General features: G+C 48.2%; 1 protein-coding gene and 1 pseudogene across 1 annotated transcript in view; one reads left to right on the forward strand and one right to left on the reverse strand.

Annotated features, from left to right (window-relative positions):
• Positions 1-5,045: 5,045 nt before the first annotated feature.
• LAPTM4B (lysosomal protein transmembrane 4 beta) overlaps positions 5,046-18,157 on the forward strand; it is an 81,411-nt gene continuing 68,299 nt past the window's right edge. The window contains 3 exon segments of the mRNA XM_030937641.1: positions 5,046-5,163; positions 5,166-5,198; positions 5,201-5,589. Of these exon segments, the coding sequence (XP_030793501.1) occupies positions 5,046-5,163; positions 5,166-5,198; positions 5,201-5,589 (540 nt within the window).
• LOC104679894 lies at positions 14,065-14,655 on the reverse strand (annotated as a pseudogene).

Genomic DNA, 18,157 nt, shown 5'->3' on the forward strand with positions numbered 1-18,157 from the left:
ATAATTTCCTTAGTTATAATTTTGCAAAGGCAGTTTCATTTGACCTTTTGAAGCCAGTTCCCATACTCTCTTGCACTCAAACAAGTACAACTCCAAAGACATTGACACTAAACTTTATTTAATAAACTTTAACTGCAAAGGCATTTTTCTCTCCTCTTTGTTTTGTTCTCCAGTTAGCTTTCCTCTATTCTTTATTTTCTTTTTTTTTTTGAGACGGAGTCTTGCTCTGCCGCCCAGGCTGGAGTGCAGTGGCCGGATCTCAGCTCACTGCAAGCTCCGCCTCCCGGGTTGACACCATTCTCCTGTCTCAGCCTCCCGAGTAGCTGGGACTACAGGCGCCCGCCTCGTCGCCCGGCTGGTTTTTTGTATTTTTTAGTAGAGACGGGGTTTCACGGTATTAGCCAGGATGGTCTCGATCTCCTGACCTCGTGATCTGCCCGTCTTGGCCTCCCAAAGTGCTGGGATTACAGGCTTGAGCCACCGCGCCCGGCCCTTCTTTATTGTCTTATCTAGAGAAATTTGGCAACTGTCTGTAAGTTCAGATTTTGAACAGTAAGATTTCTAAAATATAAAATTCCCTTTAATCAATGATTGATTTGCCTAATGAATATGAAATTCTGGTGGGGAGTGAAAAAGGGACGGTAACTATGGGAGCTTGCTGGGAGTTTAATTGTTGAAAAAGTCTCTTTCAAGATACCATTTCCCATTCTGATCACATGTCTCTGTTCTTTCTCGGAGCACAAATGCTTGTCCTATATTAAAAGTGGCTGGGCCGGGCGCGGTGGCTCAAGCCTGTAATCCCAGCACTTTGGGAGGCCGAGACGGGCGGATCATGAGGTCAGGAGATCGAGACCATCCTGGCTAATACGGTGAAACCCCGTCTCTACTAAAAAATACAAAAAACTAGCCGGGCGACGAGGTGGGCGCCTGTAGTCCCAGCTACTCGGGAGGCTGAGACAGGAGAATGGCGTGAACCCGGGAGGCGGAGCTTGCAGTGAGCTGAGATCCGGCCACTGCACTCCAGCCTGGGCGGCAGAGCAAGACTCCGTCTCAAAAAAAAAAAAAAAAAAAAAAAAAAAAAAGTGGCTGTAGCCGGGCGCGGTGGCTCATGCCTGTAATCCCAGCACTTTGGGAGGCCGAGGTAGGCGGATCACGAGGTCAGGAGATCGAGACCATCCTGGCTAACACTGTGGAACCCCGTCTCCACTAAAAATACAAAAAATTAGCCGGGTGTGGTGGCTGGCGCCTGTAGTCCCAGCCACTGGGGAGGCTGAGGCAGGAGAATGGCGTGAACCTGGGAGGCGGAGCTTGCAGTAAGCCCAGATCATGCCACTGCACTCCATCCTGGGCGACAGAGCGAGACTCTGTCTCAAAAAAAAAAAAAAAAAGTGGCTGTGGGCCGGGCGCAGTGGCACACACCTGTAATCCCAGCACTTTGGGTGGCCGAGGCGGCCAGATCACCTGAGATCAGGAGTTTAAGACCAGCCTGGCCAACATGGTGAAATCCCATCTCTACTAAAAACACAAAAAATTAGTTGGTCGTGGTGGGCACCTGTAATCCCAGCTACTTGGGAGGCTGAGGCAGGAGAATCGCTTGAACCTGGGAGGCGGAGGTTGCAGTGAGCCAAGATCGTGCCGCTGCACTCCGGCCCAGTGACAGTGCGTGACTCCGTCTCAAAAAAAAAAAAAAAAAAAAAAAAAAAGGCTGATTGTCTGAAGGTAGTGAGTTATCTCAATTGATTGTTCATGATCAGTTACAGATGGAACTCCTTGTTCTACTCTTTTCCCTGTGGTCACTACTGCACTTGACTAGTATATACACATATATTTTAAAAAGTGGCCGTGGGCATAATTAAATTTTAAATGGAAGATCTCACAGAGAAAATGATCTCCAATGTGAAAGGAACCAGAATTTTTGTTGTTGTTCTTCATTATTCAACTTGAAGAAACCAGAATTTTGTAGTGAAAACACAAAACAAGGCTGGGTGAGGTGGCTCACACCTGTAATGCCAGCACTTTGGGAGGCTGAGGCGGGTGAATCACCTGAGGTCAGGAGTTTGAGACCAGCCTGACCAACATGACCAGTCTGTACTAAAAATACAAAATTAGCCGGGCGTGATGGCGCATGCCTGTAATCCCAGCTACTTGGGAGGCTGAGTCAGGAGAATTGCTTGAACCCGGGAGGCGGAGGTTGTGGTGAGACCAGATCGCGCTATTGCACTGCAGCGTGGGTAACAACAGCGAAATTCCACGTGAAAAAAGAAGAAGAAGAAGAAGAGGAAGAAGAGGAAGAGGAAGAAGAAGAAGAAGGAAAACACAAAACAAAAATGGAGCTTTTTGTTTGGTTTTCTGATTAACTCCCCAAATAATGTTACTTATCATTTCTGATTAAGGGCTTAGGCTTGACAAGGTAGGGATGGCTCTTGGTTCCAGGATAAAGCTACATAGTAAGAAAGTTGCAGCTTTAAAGCCTTTTAAAACTAACCAGATTTGTAATTGAATAGTTTTAACAGTATCTTTCTTCCTATTTAGCCTGATCTTAGGAAATTTAGATTGAATCTTTTTTTTTTTTTTTGCTCCATGTCGGAAATAAAACTTTCACCCGTGCTAATAATCTAACTTATCTCAGATTCTTGGCTTTGACAGTAGTCCATAGGCTAACCCCAGACAAGGGCGTTTCTAGACGAAACACGAGTTGGGAGAAAATAAACTCCTCCAAAGCATAGAACTATCTTTCACTATCTCTAACACTGTGTTGTGTCTTGCAGAGGCCTTGTGTAACTGGTTGGATGACTGTTTCTTTTTTTGTTTTGAGAAGTGTCTCACTGCCATCGCCCAGGCTGGAGTGTAGTGGCACAATCACGGCTCACTGCAGCCTCGAACTCCCTGGCTCAGGTAATTCTCCCGCCTCAGCCCCTGGAGTAGCTGGGACCACAGGCACGTGCCACCAAGCCCAGCTAATTTTGTGTTTTGTTTTGTTTTGTTTGAGACGGAGTTTCGCTCTTGTTGCCCAGGCTGGAGTGCAATGGTGCGATCTCGGCTCACGGCAACCTCCGCCTCCTGGGTTCAAGCAATTCTCCTGCCTCAGCCTTCCCAGTAGCTGGAATTACAGGCCTGCGCCACCACGCCCAGCGAATTTTATTTGTATTTTTAGTAGAGATGGGGTTTCTCCATGTTGGTCAGTCTGGTCTCAAACTTCCGACCTCAGGTGATCCGCCCGCCTTTGGCCTCCCAAAGTGCTGGTGTTATGGGTGGGTCTTTGTTCTTACAGCTCCCAGGATGGTGGCGGCCGCTCCCAGGATGGTGGCGGCCGCTCCCAGGATGGCAGCAAGCCTTTTGTTCTCTGACCTGAGGTTCTAGGCCTCACGGATTTCAGGGAATGAGACTTTGGGCCATGCAGTGAGTGTTACAGCTCTATTAGAAGCTGTGGGCCACGGAAGAGAACCGTGGAACCCAGCGACTAGTGTTCAGCTCCATTAGGAGGAACCCCAGCACTTAGCCGCACAGGAACAATGGTGAGCCTATAGCCCAAACGGTAGCCGCAATGGGTGCCTTGCTGGATCAGAAACGCATGGGACACCCTGCCAGATCCAAAGGGGTGGAAGTCAACTGCGGGTCTGCGACAGCAGCAAACAGCAGTGGTGGACAGTGAGGGAAAGCTCAGCTTGTGGTGGAATAAACATGGACCAAAAGCATGTGCAGTTGCAAGATTTAATAGAGTGAAAACAGAGCTCCCATACAGTGGGAGGGGACCCAAAGGGGGTTGCCCACTCCCAGCTCGAATGCCTGGGGTTTATATCCCAATCATTGTCCCTCCCCCTGTGGTCGCGGATTAGATGATTTGACTATTTCTTTTTTTTTTTTTTTTTTTTTTTTTTTTTGAGACGGAGTCTCGCTCTGTCTCTCGGGCTGGAGTGCAGTGGCCGGATCTCAGCTCATTGCAAGCTCCGCCTCCCGGGTTTACGCCATTCTCCTGCCTCAGCCTCCCGAGTAGCTGGGACTACAGGCGCCCGCCACCTCACCCGGCTAGTTTTTTGTATTTTTTAGTAGAGACGGGGTTTCACCGTGTTAACCAGGATGGTCTCGATCTTCTGACCTCGTGATCCGCCCGTCTCGGCCTCCCAAAGTGCTGGGATTACAGGCTTGAGCCACCGCGCCCGGCTGATTTGACTATTTCTTTACCTCCTGCTTTTAGCCTAATTGATATTTTAGTGAGCCCTCTTTACTACCTGATTGGTCGGATGTGAGCTGAGTTACAAGCCCCCTGTTTAAAGGTGGGTGCGGTCATCTTCCCCAGCTAGGTTTAGGAATTCTTAGTCGCCCCAGAAAATTCACTAGTCCTGTCTCTCACTGGGATTACAGGCGTAAGCCACTGCACCCAGCCAATTTTGGTATTTTTTGTAGAGCCAGGGTTTCCCCATGTTGCCCAGGCTGGGGCTGAATCTTTAGAGCTGCACTCATGATTAAAAATGCTACCTGAAGCACAGCAAGGATGTCCTTGACATACATCCTATTTTCTGGGAAAAGATTACTACCACAGTAATTGAGCTGGGAAGCGGAGACAAATTGCTGTCGGTGGTGGTTCAAAGTACTGCATTGACTGGAATAGCACCGCGCAGTTTTCCTTCCTCTCGTGCAAGATAAGAGTGATAGGAGCTGTATCGATTACCTGCAAGACAGAAGTAGAAGGGGGCCGGGTGCGGTGGCTCACGCCTGTAATCCCAGCACTTTGGGAGGCGGAGGCGGGTGGATCATTTGACGCCAGGAGTTCCAGATCAGCCCGACCAACATGGTGAAACCACACCTCTACTAAAATTACAAAAAATTAGCCGGGTCTGGTGGCAGGCGCCTGTAATTCCAGCTACTCGGGAGGTTGGGCAGGAGAATCGCTTGAACTCGGGATGCAGAGGTTGCAGTGAGCGGAGATCGTGCCACTGCACTCCAGCCTGGGCGACAAAAGTGAGACTGCCTCTCCAAAAAAAAAAAAAAGAAGTAGAAGGGAAGAAAACCACAAGGAACTAGACTAAAAGAATCTCGACTCCGGAATGCAGTTACACGAATGGCCAGATGAAAGAGGGAAGGCCGGGACCTCCACTCATGGCCGACTAGCAGACCGCCCGAGGGTGCACGCTGATGGATTTATTCACCCGGGGCTCGCTGCTCCCGCAGCTGGCTGGAGCCCGCGATGACGTCACGGGCCTGGTCACATGGCCGAGTCCGCCCCGCCCCCTCCCCGCCCCTGCCGCCGCGGCTGCAGCCTTCCGAGCTCAGGGTCCGGACGCGGCAGACGCTAGGAGATCTCGGGGGATCGAGGAGACAGGCCGGCGGGCGCACGGGCGAGCGGGCCGGGAGCCGGAGCGGCGGAGGAGCCGGCAGCAGCGGCGCGGCGGGCCCCAGGCGAGGCGGGCTCCAGGCGAGGCGGGCCCCAGGCGAGGCGGTCGACGCTCCCTGAAAACTTGGGCGCGCGCTCGCGCCACTGCGCCCGGAGCGATGAAGATGGTCGCGCCTTGGACGCGGTTCTACTCCAACAGCTGCTGCTTGTGCTGCCATGTCCGCACCGGCACCATCCTGCTTGGCGTCTGGTATCTGGTGAGCGCGGCGCACCCGGCCCCGGACCCCCGGGTTGATTCCGCGCCCGGAGCTGGGCGTCTGGCCCGGCCTCGCGGTGGGGTGAGGCGCGCTCATCCGCCTAAAGTTGTATTATTAGAAACTTAATTCTCTGGGTGCAGCGTCCGCGCTTCTCCCGCTGGGCCAGCGCCGACAGTGGGGGAGGCAAGGGGCGCGGGGCGGAGGGCCGCACCCGAGCCTTGGCGCCCAGGTGGTTCGGTCGCCGGTCTCAAGCTTCCGCGCAGCTCTGCGGCGTCGCGTAGGGCGCACCCGGGGCCGAGAAACTCTGAGCTTATCTGCCGAGCACGTGTTTCCTTTCTTCTTAAAGCCCGTGGGCTTTGTGTTTCGACGGCTGCGGACGGCTACGGCTGTCCCGGAGGGGACGGCGCATATTTTGCAACTGTGTGGTCAGGGTTGCGGATTTGTCAGTGCTCATTCCCTGGCCGCGTCTCCGCTAGGGTGGCCTGCGCTTTCACGCCGTCGCACGTTCGGATCCCGAGTTGAAGTGGTTGGGGGTTCTTGGCATCCTCTTGTGAATAGGTTCCCCTCCCCCCAACCATGTTTTAACGCCCTTACTCCAGGGAGGGATGTGAGTGTGATTTACTGCATTTCCATCTGCCCGGGGAAGCCATTTTCCACCCACATTTTTCCTGCCCATGGACAGTTGATTCTGGGACCTTTTCTTGACAGACTTAGCAGGCAAATCTGGCATTTTTTTTCCTGATTGGAACTTTTAAAGTCTTTTTTTGTATGAGGAGCAGTGATTTTCAAAGGTAGTGAGGAAACCTGATGGAGTCTTGCCCTGCACCTGCTGGCACTGCACTGGTTGTTGGCACCCCTAGACTGCCCCAGCACTGAGTCGGATTCTACTGCATTTTGGGTTTTGTGACATCATGATGGAGAGTTAGACCCGAGCTGCTTTGCAGTGAATACCACTGCATCGCGAGGAAATGCCCTGAAAATGGTAGATAAATGGCATATGTAACTTTTTTCAGTGAGGTTTTTTTTTTCTTTTTTCTTTTTTTGAGACAGCCTCACTCTGTGGCCCGGGCTGGAGTGCAGTGGCACGATCTCAGCTCACTGTAACCTCCGCCTCCCTAGTTCAAGCGATTCTCCTTCCTCAGCTTCCCGAGTAGCTGGGATTACAGGCGCCCGCCACTATGCCCAGCTAATTTTTTGTATTTTTACAAAAAGAGACAGGGTTTCACCATGTTGGTCAGGCTGGTCTCGAACTCTTGACCTCGTGATTCGCCCTCCTTGGCCTCCCAAAGTGCTGAGATTACAGGCAGGAGTGAGCCGCCGCGCCCGGCAGAGAAAAATTATCTCTTTAATGAGTTGGGGTGTGTGTGTGTGTGTGTGTGTGTGTGTGTGTGTGTGGTTTGTTTATTGGGCCCATTTTTGGATAGAATATGGACTTTTTGTCTTAACTGTGAACCCCTTCCTTGTACCATTTTAAGCAAAACATTTCACCCCAGGCATATGGTGTTCACTGTGCTATTTATAGTTTCAAGTTTCCTTTAGTCAGTGCCTATCATGGCCACACAATATAAATTTTTGGCCTGAAAATATTTCAAACATATTTAGCGTGTGTGGGTTCTTACTGTGCAGCGTAAATACAGGTGGAACATCAGCGTATTAGCTAAACCTCGACTTTGCTGAAAGCCAAGAAATTATTTACCCGAAATTAAAAATTATAGCAAAAGGATAGTAGGTGGCTCAAAATAATTGGTGCTTTTATTGATGATCAAGACAGACTTTTATACAAGTGTCTGCCTTCCTTGAAAATGTTCAAATCTGCCGACTTGCAAGTACATTAGTGAATGTAATTTGTGAAATCTAGGGCATTGCATTTGGCAAATGTACTACGTGATCTACAGGAAAGATAAATCCTACTTGAGCCCTTTTGTTGGCTGTAATCCAGCCAGACAGTGTTGGTGTGATACAAGAGTACTCAGCATGCTTTGTCTACTGTTTGAGCACTCTCTCTGTGGAAAGTAGTTATTGGTGTGCTTGTCTTAGCGTTTGGAAATAAATGGCCTTTTGAAAGATAATTAGAAAGCTTTCTAGCAGATGTGAATAAAAATGTTGCTTTAGGTAAACCCTATTTCTGGGAAACCTTGCTTAAGTACTGGTAATCTTTATAAATAGTCTTTTGCATTTCACAAAGCAATGTAAGCCATTTGATTTTTTTTTTTAAGTAGTGAGTTTCATTTAGACCTTTGAATATAATTTTGTGATACCCTACCTTGTTCTAACCTGAACTGACTCTCCCTTAGCTAAGAGAGCCAGACAGACTCCATCTTGGCGCCTTCACTTGCAGCCCCTTAGCCACCCCCCTTCCTCACGGACTTAAACTTGTGCAAGCTGACTCCCAGCGCATCCAAGAATGCAATTAACTGATAAGACACTGTGGCAAGCCATATCCGCAGTTCCCAGGAATTCGCCCAGTTAATAGCACCCAAAGCCCCGCGTCTATCACCTTGTGATAGATTTAAAACCCCTGCACCTGGAACTGTTTGCTTTCCTGTAACCATTTATCCTTTTAACTTTTTGCCTGCTTTACTTCCGTAAGATTGTTTTAACTGGACTCCCCCGCCTCCCCTTTCTAAACCAACGTATAAAAGAAAATCTAGCCCCTTCTTTGGGGCCAAGAGAATTTTGAGCACTAGCTGTCTCTGGGTCGCCGGCTGATAAAGGACTCCTGAATTCGTCTCAGAGTGTGGCGTTTCTCTATAACTCACTCTGGTTGTCCAAAACTTTGATATTCGTGAACTTTTTTTTTTTTTTTTGAGACAGAGTCTCGCTGTCATCCAGGCTGGAGTGCAGTGGCCGGATCTCAGCTCACTGCAAGCTCCGCCTCCTGGGTTTACGCCATTCTCCTGCCTCAGCCTCCCGAGTAGCTGGGACTACAGGCGCCAGCCACCCCGCCCGGCTAGCTTTTTTGTATTTTTTAGTAGAGACGGGGTTTCACCGTGTTAGCCAGGATGGTCTCGAACTCCTGACCTCGTGATCCGCCCGTCTCGGCCTCCCAAAGTGCTGATATTACAGGCTTGAGCCACCGCGCCCGGCCTCGTGAACTTTTTAAAGATAGTGTTGTGTGACTAGGAGCAGGACCACTGTAAAACGAGGCACCTTCCCTAGTTTGTCCTAACCCCTTCTCTCAGCCAGCAATCTGTATGGAATGGAGTCAGTTATCAGAAAGTAGAGAGTTAAAAATTAGCCAGGTGTGGTGGCCCACACCTGTAGTCCCAGCTTGAGTCCCAGGAGTTCGAAACTGCAGTGAGCTATGATTGCACCCCTACACTCCAGCCTGGACAACCAGCATTTTGGGAGACCGAGGAGGGCAGATCATCTGAGGTCAGGAGTTCGAGATCAGCCTAACCATGGCCAACGTGGTAAAACCTCGTCTCTACTAAAAATACAAATTGGACAGGCGCGGTGGTGTAGGCCTGTAATCCCAGCTACTCGGGAGGCTGAGGCAGGAGAATGGCGTAAAACCCGGGAGGCAGAGGTTGCAGTGAGCCAAGATTGTGCCACTGCACTGTAGCCTGGGTGACAGAGTGAAACTCTCTCTCAAAAAAAAAAAAAAAAAGGCCGGGGACAGAGGCTCACACCTGTAAGCACTTTGGGCGGCTGAGATAGGCAGATCACTTGAGGTCAGGAGTTATAGACCAACCTGGGCAACATGGTGAGATCCCGTCTCTAATAAAAATACAAAAATTATTCTGTCGTGGTGGCATGCGCCTGTAATCCCAGCTACTCAGGAGGCTGAGGCAAGAGAATTGCTTGAACTCTGGAGGCAGAAAGTCCAGCCTGGGTGACGACAGCAAGACTCTTATCTCAAAAAAAGAAAAAGAGGGGGGCTGAGTGTGGATGGCTCACGCCTATAATCCCAGCACTTTGGGAGGCTGAGGTGAGTGGATCATGAGGTCAGGAGTTCAAAACCAGCCTGGCCAAGATGGTGAAACCTTATCTCTACTAAAACTACAAAATTATTTGGGCGCAGTGGCAGGCACCTGTAATCCCAGTTGCTGGGGGGGGGTGCAGAGGCAGGAGAATCCCTTGAACCAGGGCGGCAGAGGTTGCAGTGAGCCGAGATCACACCACTGCACTCCAGCTTGGGCGACAGAGTGAGACTCTGTCTCAAAAAAAAAAGTAAATATAATAATAATAATAAAAGAAAGCAGAAAGTTTTCAGAAAAGGCAGATATTTACATAAGAGTCCAGGCCGGGTGCAGTGGCTCACAGCACTTTGGGAGGCTGAGGCGGGCAGATCTCCTGAGGTCAGGAGTTTAAAGTCCTGGCTAACATGATGAAACCCCGTTTCTATTATAAATACAGGCCGGGCGCGGTGGCTCAAGCCTGTAATCCCAGCACTTTGGGAGGCCGAGACGGGCGGATCACGAGGTCAGGAGATCGAGACCACCCTCGCTAACACGGTGAAACCCCGTCTCTACTAAAAACTACAAAAAACTAGCCGGCGAGGTGGCGGTGCCTGTAGTCCCAGCTACTCGGGAGGCTGAGGCAGGAGTTGGCGTAAACCCGGGAGGCGGAGCTTGCAGTGAGCTGAGATCCGGCCACAGCACTCCAGCTTGGGTGACAGAGCGAGACTCCGTCTCAAAAAAAAAATAAAAATAAAAATAAAGTAGCCAGGTGTGGTGGCATGTGCCTGTAATCCCAGCTACTCAGGAGGCTGAGGCAGAAGAATCACTTGAACGCAGGAGGCAGAGGCTGCAGTGAGCCGAGATCGACGAGAGACTCCGTTTCCACACCCCCCCCCCCCCGCCAAGAAAAGGAATAAAATAAAGAAATAAAGGAATAAAGAATGGCTACTCTATAGGCAGAGTGGCAGTGTGACTGCTCCACTAAGGATACTTATAGTTATTTCTTGATTATATGCTAAACAAGGAGTAGATTATTCATGAGTTTTCCAGGAAAGGGGTGGGCAAGTCCCGGAACTGAAGGTTCTTCCCCCCCATTTTAGACAATATAAGTTAACTTCCTGACATTGCCATGGCCTTTGTAAACTGTCATGGTGCTTGTGGGAGTGTCTTTTAGCGTGCTAATATATTATGATGAGCGTATAAGGAGCAGCGAGGATGACCAGAGGTCACTTTTGTCGCCATCTTGGTTTTGATTGTATTTGGCTGCCTTCTTTACTGCAACCTATTTTATTAGCAAAGTCTTTATGACCTGCACCTTGTCCTGACCTTCTATCTCATCCAGTGACTTAGAATGCCTAGCCTCCAGGGAATGCAGTCCAGTAGTTCTCAGCCTCATTTTACCTAGCCCCTATTCAAGATGGAGTCACTGTGGTTCCAACGTCTCTGACAATAAGAGACAAAGATGGGCAGATGCAGTCATTAGTGGTAGATTTGTGCAACTAACAGTAAAAACAATCAAAAAACAGTATTCTGATTAATGGTGATATTATTGTTGTAACCAAGCGAGTTATAGGGAGAACGCCACACTCTGAGACTAACTCAGGAGTCCTTTATTGCCGGCGACCGAGAGACGGCTAGAGCTCGAAATTCTCTCAGTCCCGAAGAAGGGGCTAGATTTTTTATACCTTGTCCTAAATAGGGGAGGGGGAGTCTAGCTGAAGAAATTTTTTTACAGAAGCAGAACAGGCAAAAAGTTAAAAGATGAATTGTTACAGAAACAGTTACAGGAAAATAAACAGTCCCAAGTTCAGGGGCTTAAATTATCACAAAGTGATAAACGCAGGGGCTCTGGGTACCATCAACCGAGGGCATTCCCAGGAGCTGCTGGTACAGCTTGCCTCAGTATCTTAAATAAGCACATTCCTGGATGTGCTTGGAGTCAGCTTGCAACAGTTATGTCCTTAAGGGAAGGTGACAAGGGGCTGCAAGCGAAGAAACCAAAATGGAGTCTGTCCGGCTCTCTCAGTTAAGAGAGAGTCAATCAGGTTAAAACAAGGTAGGGTATCACTTTATGGCATCAATGTTTAAAATTTGGAATGCGGGCTGGGCGCGGTGGCTCACGCCTGTAATCCCAGCACTTTGGGAAGCCGAGACGGGCGGATCACGAGGTCAGGAGATCGAGACCATCCTGGCTAACACAGTTAAACCCCGTCTCTACTAAAAATACAAAAACGAGCCGGGCGAGGTGGCGGGCGCCTGTAGTCCCAGCTACTCGGGAGACTGAGGCAGGAGAATGGCGTAAACGCAGGAGGCGGAGCTTGCAGTGAGCTGAGATCCGGCCACTGCACTCCAGTCCCCGCGACAGAGCGAGACTCCGCCTCAAAATAAAATAAAATAAATAAAATAAAATAAAATAAAATTAAATTAAATTAAAATAAAATAAAATTTGGAATGCAATCGAATATATCTGTATTAGTCACAGTCCAGTCAGGAAAACAACCATTCTAGATATTCCAAAAAGAGGCAATACAATACGGGGAATTGTTTGCCGTGATAAAATATTTTACAAGTGTCATCTTGACCGAGTTTTGAAGCCATGGCTAAAAATTCGTAATTCCCCGTCACAGGCAGTTTGCCAACTATTTCCCTTATCAGGCAGTAACACGCCTGGGTTACAATATGCACAGATTCAGGGCCAGAGACCCCGGGTACTTTTCAGCTCAGGAATGGCCCTTTCTTGTTTGGTCACAGAATTGTCAAAATACCCAAACTCCAGGAAGCCCTAAAACCTCCTTTGCATTACAAAAAACACCTCAACACTTCCAGCTTGCTGTTACTCTTCCTGGTGCAACTCCCGTGTGGCCCTGTGTGGCAGCCTTCTCTCCTTTGGAGAAGTAACAGAGTTCTGCCTTTCACCCAGCCCAGCGTCACTGTGTCCTGTCTCACCAACGGAGACCTCTTCAGGCTTTTCTGAAGATTGTGTCAAAGGTGGAGAAGGAAGGTCCTGCCCCTCCCAAAGCCCAGGGTAAGGCAAAGGACTTGAAGGCGAAGAAGGCAGTGCTGAAAGGCATCCACAGCCACAGTGAAAAAGAAGATCCTCAAGTCACCCAGCTTCTAGCAGCCCAAGACACTGCAGCTCCCGAGGCAGCCCAAGTCTCCTCGGCAGAGCACGCCGAGGGGAAGCAAGCTTGACCACTGAACCGTCAGCGTGTTCCACAGGCCCCCTTAGTCGGCCCAGAAGATGGAAGACAACAGCACACTGTGTTATTGTGGGTGTTAAAGCCTGCGTTGCGGCTCAGAAAACAATATGCCCAGCCTGCGTGGTGGCTTGAACCTGTAATCCCAGCACTTTTGGAGGCCCAGGCGGGCAGATTGCTTAAGCTCAGGAGTTGGAGCCCTGCCTGGACAATATAGTAAGACCCCCATTTCTACAAAAAATACAAATTAAAAAAAAGTTAGCCAGTATAGTGTCGCGCTCCTGGAGGCCCAGCTACTCAGGAGGCTGAGGCAAGAGAATTGCTTGAGCCTGGGAGGTCAAGGCTGCAGTGAGCCGCAAATGCGCCACTGCACTCCAGCCTTGACCCCGTCTTTAAAAAACCAAAAAGTCAGCTAAATATGGGTAGCCGCTACATAATGTGTCCCTAGAAATAAATATGAAACCAGAATGTCCGCAAGTTGACACTGTAGAGTTTCTGTTCCCAGAGAGCTTAAAAATCTTTCTAATGCCGGCCGGGCGCGGTGGCTCAAGCCTGTAATCCCAGCACTTTGGGAGGCCGAGACGGGCGGATCACGAAGGATCAGGAGATCGAGACCATCCTGGCCGAAATACGGTGAAAACCCCATCTCTACTAAAAAATACAAAAACTAGCGGGCGAGGTGGGGGCGCCGTGTCTGTAGTCCAGCTACTTGGGAGGCTGAGGCAGGAGAATGGCGTGAAACCTGGGAGGCGGAGCTTGCAGTGAGCTGAGATCCGGCCACTGCACTCCAGCCTGGGCAACAGAGCGAGACTCCGTCTCCTAAAAAAAAAAAAAAAAAAAATATATATATATATATATATATATATATATAATTAGCTGGGCGTGGTTGTGCCTGTAACCCCAGCTACTTGGGAAGCTAAGAGAGGAGAATCAGTTGAATCTGGGAGGCGGAGGTGGCATTGAGCCGAGATCGTGCCATTGCACTCCAGCTTGGGGAACAGAAGCAAAACTCCCTCTCAAAAAAAAAAAAAAAAACCTAAAAAGTAAATAAGAGTCCACAATAAGGGCTCATTTAAGTAATTTCCTGTTTTGCAAGACAGGTAAAGTAGATCTTTTTATGTGTTTTCTCATTGTTGATTCCTACCAATACCATTTACTAAGGCTCTGAGTGTCAGGTACTTTACTAGATGCTTTGCATAAGGTTAATTTTTACATATTCCTGGCGAGGTAGATTTTCTTATTCCCATTTTACAGATGAGAAAACTGAGGCTTAGAGAACTTTGGTGATTTACTTGACAGCTTAAAAACCCATGGTTGGTTTATGGTCTGAGTGATTTTTTTTTTTTTTTTTTGGTATATAAACTATTTATTAACAGACTTACTTCTTCTTGGACACACCCACGGTGCGGCCACGGCAGCCAGTGGTCTTGGTGTGCTGGCCTCGGACATGAAGGCCCCAGAAGTGGCGCAGCCCTCTATGGACCCGAATCTTCCTCAGTCGCTCCAGGTCTTCACGGAGCTTGTTGTCCAGACCATTGACTAGGACCTGGCTATATTTTCCATCCTTTACATCCTTCTGTCTGTTCAAGAACCAGTCTGGGATCCTGTACTGGCGTGGATTCTCCATAATGGTGATCACACATTCCACCTCATCCTCAGTGAGTTCTCGCGCCCTCTTGGTGAGGTCACTGTCTGCTTTCCTCAACACCACATGAGTGTATCTTCGGCCCACACCCTTAATGGCGTGTGGTGGCAAAGGCTGTTTTCCGCCGCCCATCGATGTTGGTGTTGAGTACTCGCAAAATATGCTGGAACTTTTCAGGGATCACTAGAGACATGGCGGCAGCACAAGCAGCGGCGTGTAGGCCTCCTGTGGAAGCCTGAGTGATGTTTTAATCTGTTCTGTTTCCACTGTTTTACTTTTAAAAGTTGTGCATGTGTTTTGGTTTTGGCTTGGAATAATAAAAGTTTTCCTTCAGTCCTGAAATAAAGTATATTGACTTCAGGTATTTATTATTATTACTATTTTTTAAATTCTGGGCCAAGCTACTTTGGGAGACTTCAGGTATTTATTACTAGAAATCATTTTTTTGTCTCTTTTTTCTTTTATTGAGTTGTGATGTATGTACTACAAATTTTTTTTTTTTTTTTGAGACCAAGTCTCACCCTGATGCCCAGGCTGGAGTGCAGTGGCATGATCTCAGCTGACACAACCTCCGCCTCCTGGGTTCAAGCGATTCGCCTGCCTCAGCCTCCTGAGTAGCTGGGATTACAGGCAGGTTCCGGGCTAATTTTTGTATTTTTAGTAGACATGGGGTTTCCCCATGTTGGTCAGGCTTGCTTGAACTCCTGACCTTGTGATCCACCCGCCTTCCCTCCCAAAGTGAGATTACAGGCGTGAGCCACTGTGCCCGCCTTTTTTTTTTTTTTTTTTTGAGATGAGAGTTTTGCTCTTGTTGCTCAGGCTGGAGTGCAATGGTGCAATCTTGACTCACTGCAACCTCCGTCTCCTGGGTTCAAGCGATTCTCCTGCCTCAGCTTCCCAAGTAGCTGGGATTACAGGCACCCACCACTGCGCCTGGCTAATTTTTGTATTCCTAGTAGAGACAGGGTTCCATTATGTGGGCCAGGTTGGTCTTGAACTCCTGACCTCGGGTGATCCGCCTGCCTTAGCCTCCCAAAGTGCTGGGATTATAGACGTGAACCACCGTGCCCCGCAGAATTCACAGTTAAATGTAGTTTATTGAGTTGACAAATGCCTCTGTAATGTAACCCACATTCCTTGAGAACATTTCCCAACCTCCAGCAAGTTCCCTTGTGCTGTTTCCCAGTTAATCCCTGCCATACACCCAATCACTGTAGGTAAATTTTGCTTATTCATGTAAATGAGATTATGCTGTATGTACTTTTCTGTATCTAGCTTCTTTCACTTAGCTTTTTAGATTCATTCATGTTCTTGGAGTGTTGCTTTTTATTGCTGAGTATTGTTTTTATTGTATTAATATACCACAATTTGTTTATCATTTGCCAGATATTAGATATTTGAGTTATTTCCAATTTGGGGCTATTATAAATAAAGCTGCCCTGAACATTCTTGCACAAGACTTTGGGGACTTTTTTTGTTTTTTTTTTTTTGAGAGTTTTCCTCCTGTTGCTTAGGCTGAAGTGCAATGGTGTGATCTCGGCTCACCACAACCTCCGACTCCTGGGTTCAAGCAATTCTCCTGTCTCAGCCTCCCTAGTAGCTGGGATTCCAGGCATGCACCACCACACCCAGTTAATTTTGTATTTTTAGTAGAGAACAGGATTTCTCCATGTTGGTCAGGCTGGTCTCGAACTCCTGACCTCAGGTGATCTGCTCCTCTCAGCCTCCCAAAGTGCTGGGATTACAGACCTAAGCCACCATGCCTGACCTTTTTTTTTTTTGTTTGTTTGTTTTTTGTTTTTTGAGACAAGGTCTCACTCTATTGCCCAGGCTAGAGTACAGTGGTACGATCATGGCTCACTGCAGCCTTGTCTTCCCTGGCTCAAGCAGTCTTCCCATTTCAGCCTCCCAAGTAGCTGGGACTATAGGCTCACACCACCACTCCACGATTTTTGTTTTTTGGAGACAGAGCCTTACTCTGTTGTCCAGGCTGGAGTGCAGTGGCACAGTCTCCGCTCACTGCAACTTCTGCCTCCTGGGTTCAAGCAATTCTCCTGCCTCAGTCTCCCGAGTAGCTGGGACTACAGGCATGCACCACCATGCCTGGCTAATTTTTAGTAGAGACAGGGTTTCACTATGTTGGTCAGGCTTGTGTTGAACCCTTGACCTCGTGATCCACCCGCTTCAGCCTCCCAAAGTGCTGGGATTACGGGTGTGAGCCACCGTCCCCAGCCTTTTTTTTTGAGACGGAATCTTGCTCTTGTTGCCCAGGCTGCAGTGCAATGGTGCCATCTCGGCTCACTGCAACCTCCGCCTCCTGGGTTCAAGCGGTTCTCCTGCTTCAGCCTCCTGAGTAGCTGGGATTGCAGGCATGTGCCACCATGCCTGGCTAATTTTGTATTTTATTTATTATTATTATTATTTTTTAGTAGCAATGGGGTTTCTCCATGTTAGGCTAGTCTCAAACTCCCGACTTCAGGTGATCTGCCCGCCTTGGCCTCCCAAAGTGCTGGGATTACAAGTGTGAGCCACCGCGCCTGGCCTTTTTTTTTTTTTCATATATCCTCGTTCAGTTGTTTTTCAGGAACTTAGACACAGCAAATACATACCAAATGGCTCTTTGTGGCAGACACTATTCACAGGGTAGTTCATACACCAGGTTATAAAGGACGAAAGAGGCCCGAGTAGCTGCTCTCATTGGCTTTATGACCTGGTCTTTCTTTTTACTTTTTTTTTGTTTGTTTAAGTTCTGGGATACAAGTGCAGACCTGGTCTTTCAAAGAATCCACTTGTTCACATGGAAACTCAAATTTCCTTGTTTACTCAAGTAAAGGAAACCAGAATATCTCACCCAAAATACACCTCTTTGGTATACTTCAAGATAGTGTTAGAGAAACTGCAAAGAATTGCTCTGAAAAGCTGCTGTTTGTGGAGATTTGCATCTTTAGGGAAAATCTGCATTAGTGAAATAAACAGCCAGGCTTCTCTGAGCACACCTCTTCCCCACCCCATCCCCCATGTTCAGACCTAGGACAGATAAACCAAGAGATTGAGAGTCTGACACCTTTGAAGGTGTAATAGAGAAGTTTACACATACCACAGGCTACCAAGTATCCTTTCTCAAGGCTGCTACCTGTGAGGTCTCATTTGCATAAGAAGACCACCTTCCCTAGCCAGGCCTTTCCATCCCTCCTTCCCATAACCTGTTTTGCCATGATCTAAACTCCTATTCTTTCTGTAACTTCAGGATGGCATTAAAACTTAAACCATCTGGCCCTTCCTTTGAGTTTTCTTATTCCTGTGACTCCCATGTATGCGTGTGCATGTAATACATTTGTATGCCTTTTCTTGCTATTGATCTATTATCAGTTTGTTTATTAGGCTCAAATGATCAAACCTTCAGAAGTTGTAGAGGGGAGAGAATTTTCTTCACCCCTCCACAAGCCTGATAGATTCTCTTCTTTGTATTCTGAGAAGTTCAGCAACTATTGATTTGTCTCATTACAGGATAGTAAGACCAGCATCCTGTATTCGTAGAGTGATTGATAGCTTTCAGTGAGCGTTCACGTTTGTTCTTATAGACCTCAGAGCAACCCTGGGTCACGCATGATAGTTGGTGATATGTTCGTTTAAATAGCTTCTTTCCAACTGTCAGATTCTATGACTTGGCCCGTAATTTCACGGACTGATCGTGACAATTGTGTCATCTTTACTGCCTGGTGTTTTCCCCACTATGTTAGATTGTAAAAGACTCAATAGTAGACTAAAGAGTTTGGATTTTATTCTGTAGGCAGTGGGAAATCATTGAAGAGTGATGAACAGGA

The sequence above is a fragment of the Rhinopithecus roxellana genome, chromosome 9 (genome assembly GCF_007565055.1).
Source record: "Rhinopithecus roxellana isolate Shanxi Qingling chromosome 9, ASM756505v1, whole genome shotgun sequence".
In the NCBI taxonomy this organism is placed as follows: Eukaryota; Metazoa; Chordata; class Mammalia; order Primates; family Cercopithecidae; genus Rhinopithecus; species Rhinopithecus roxellana.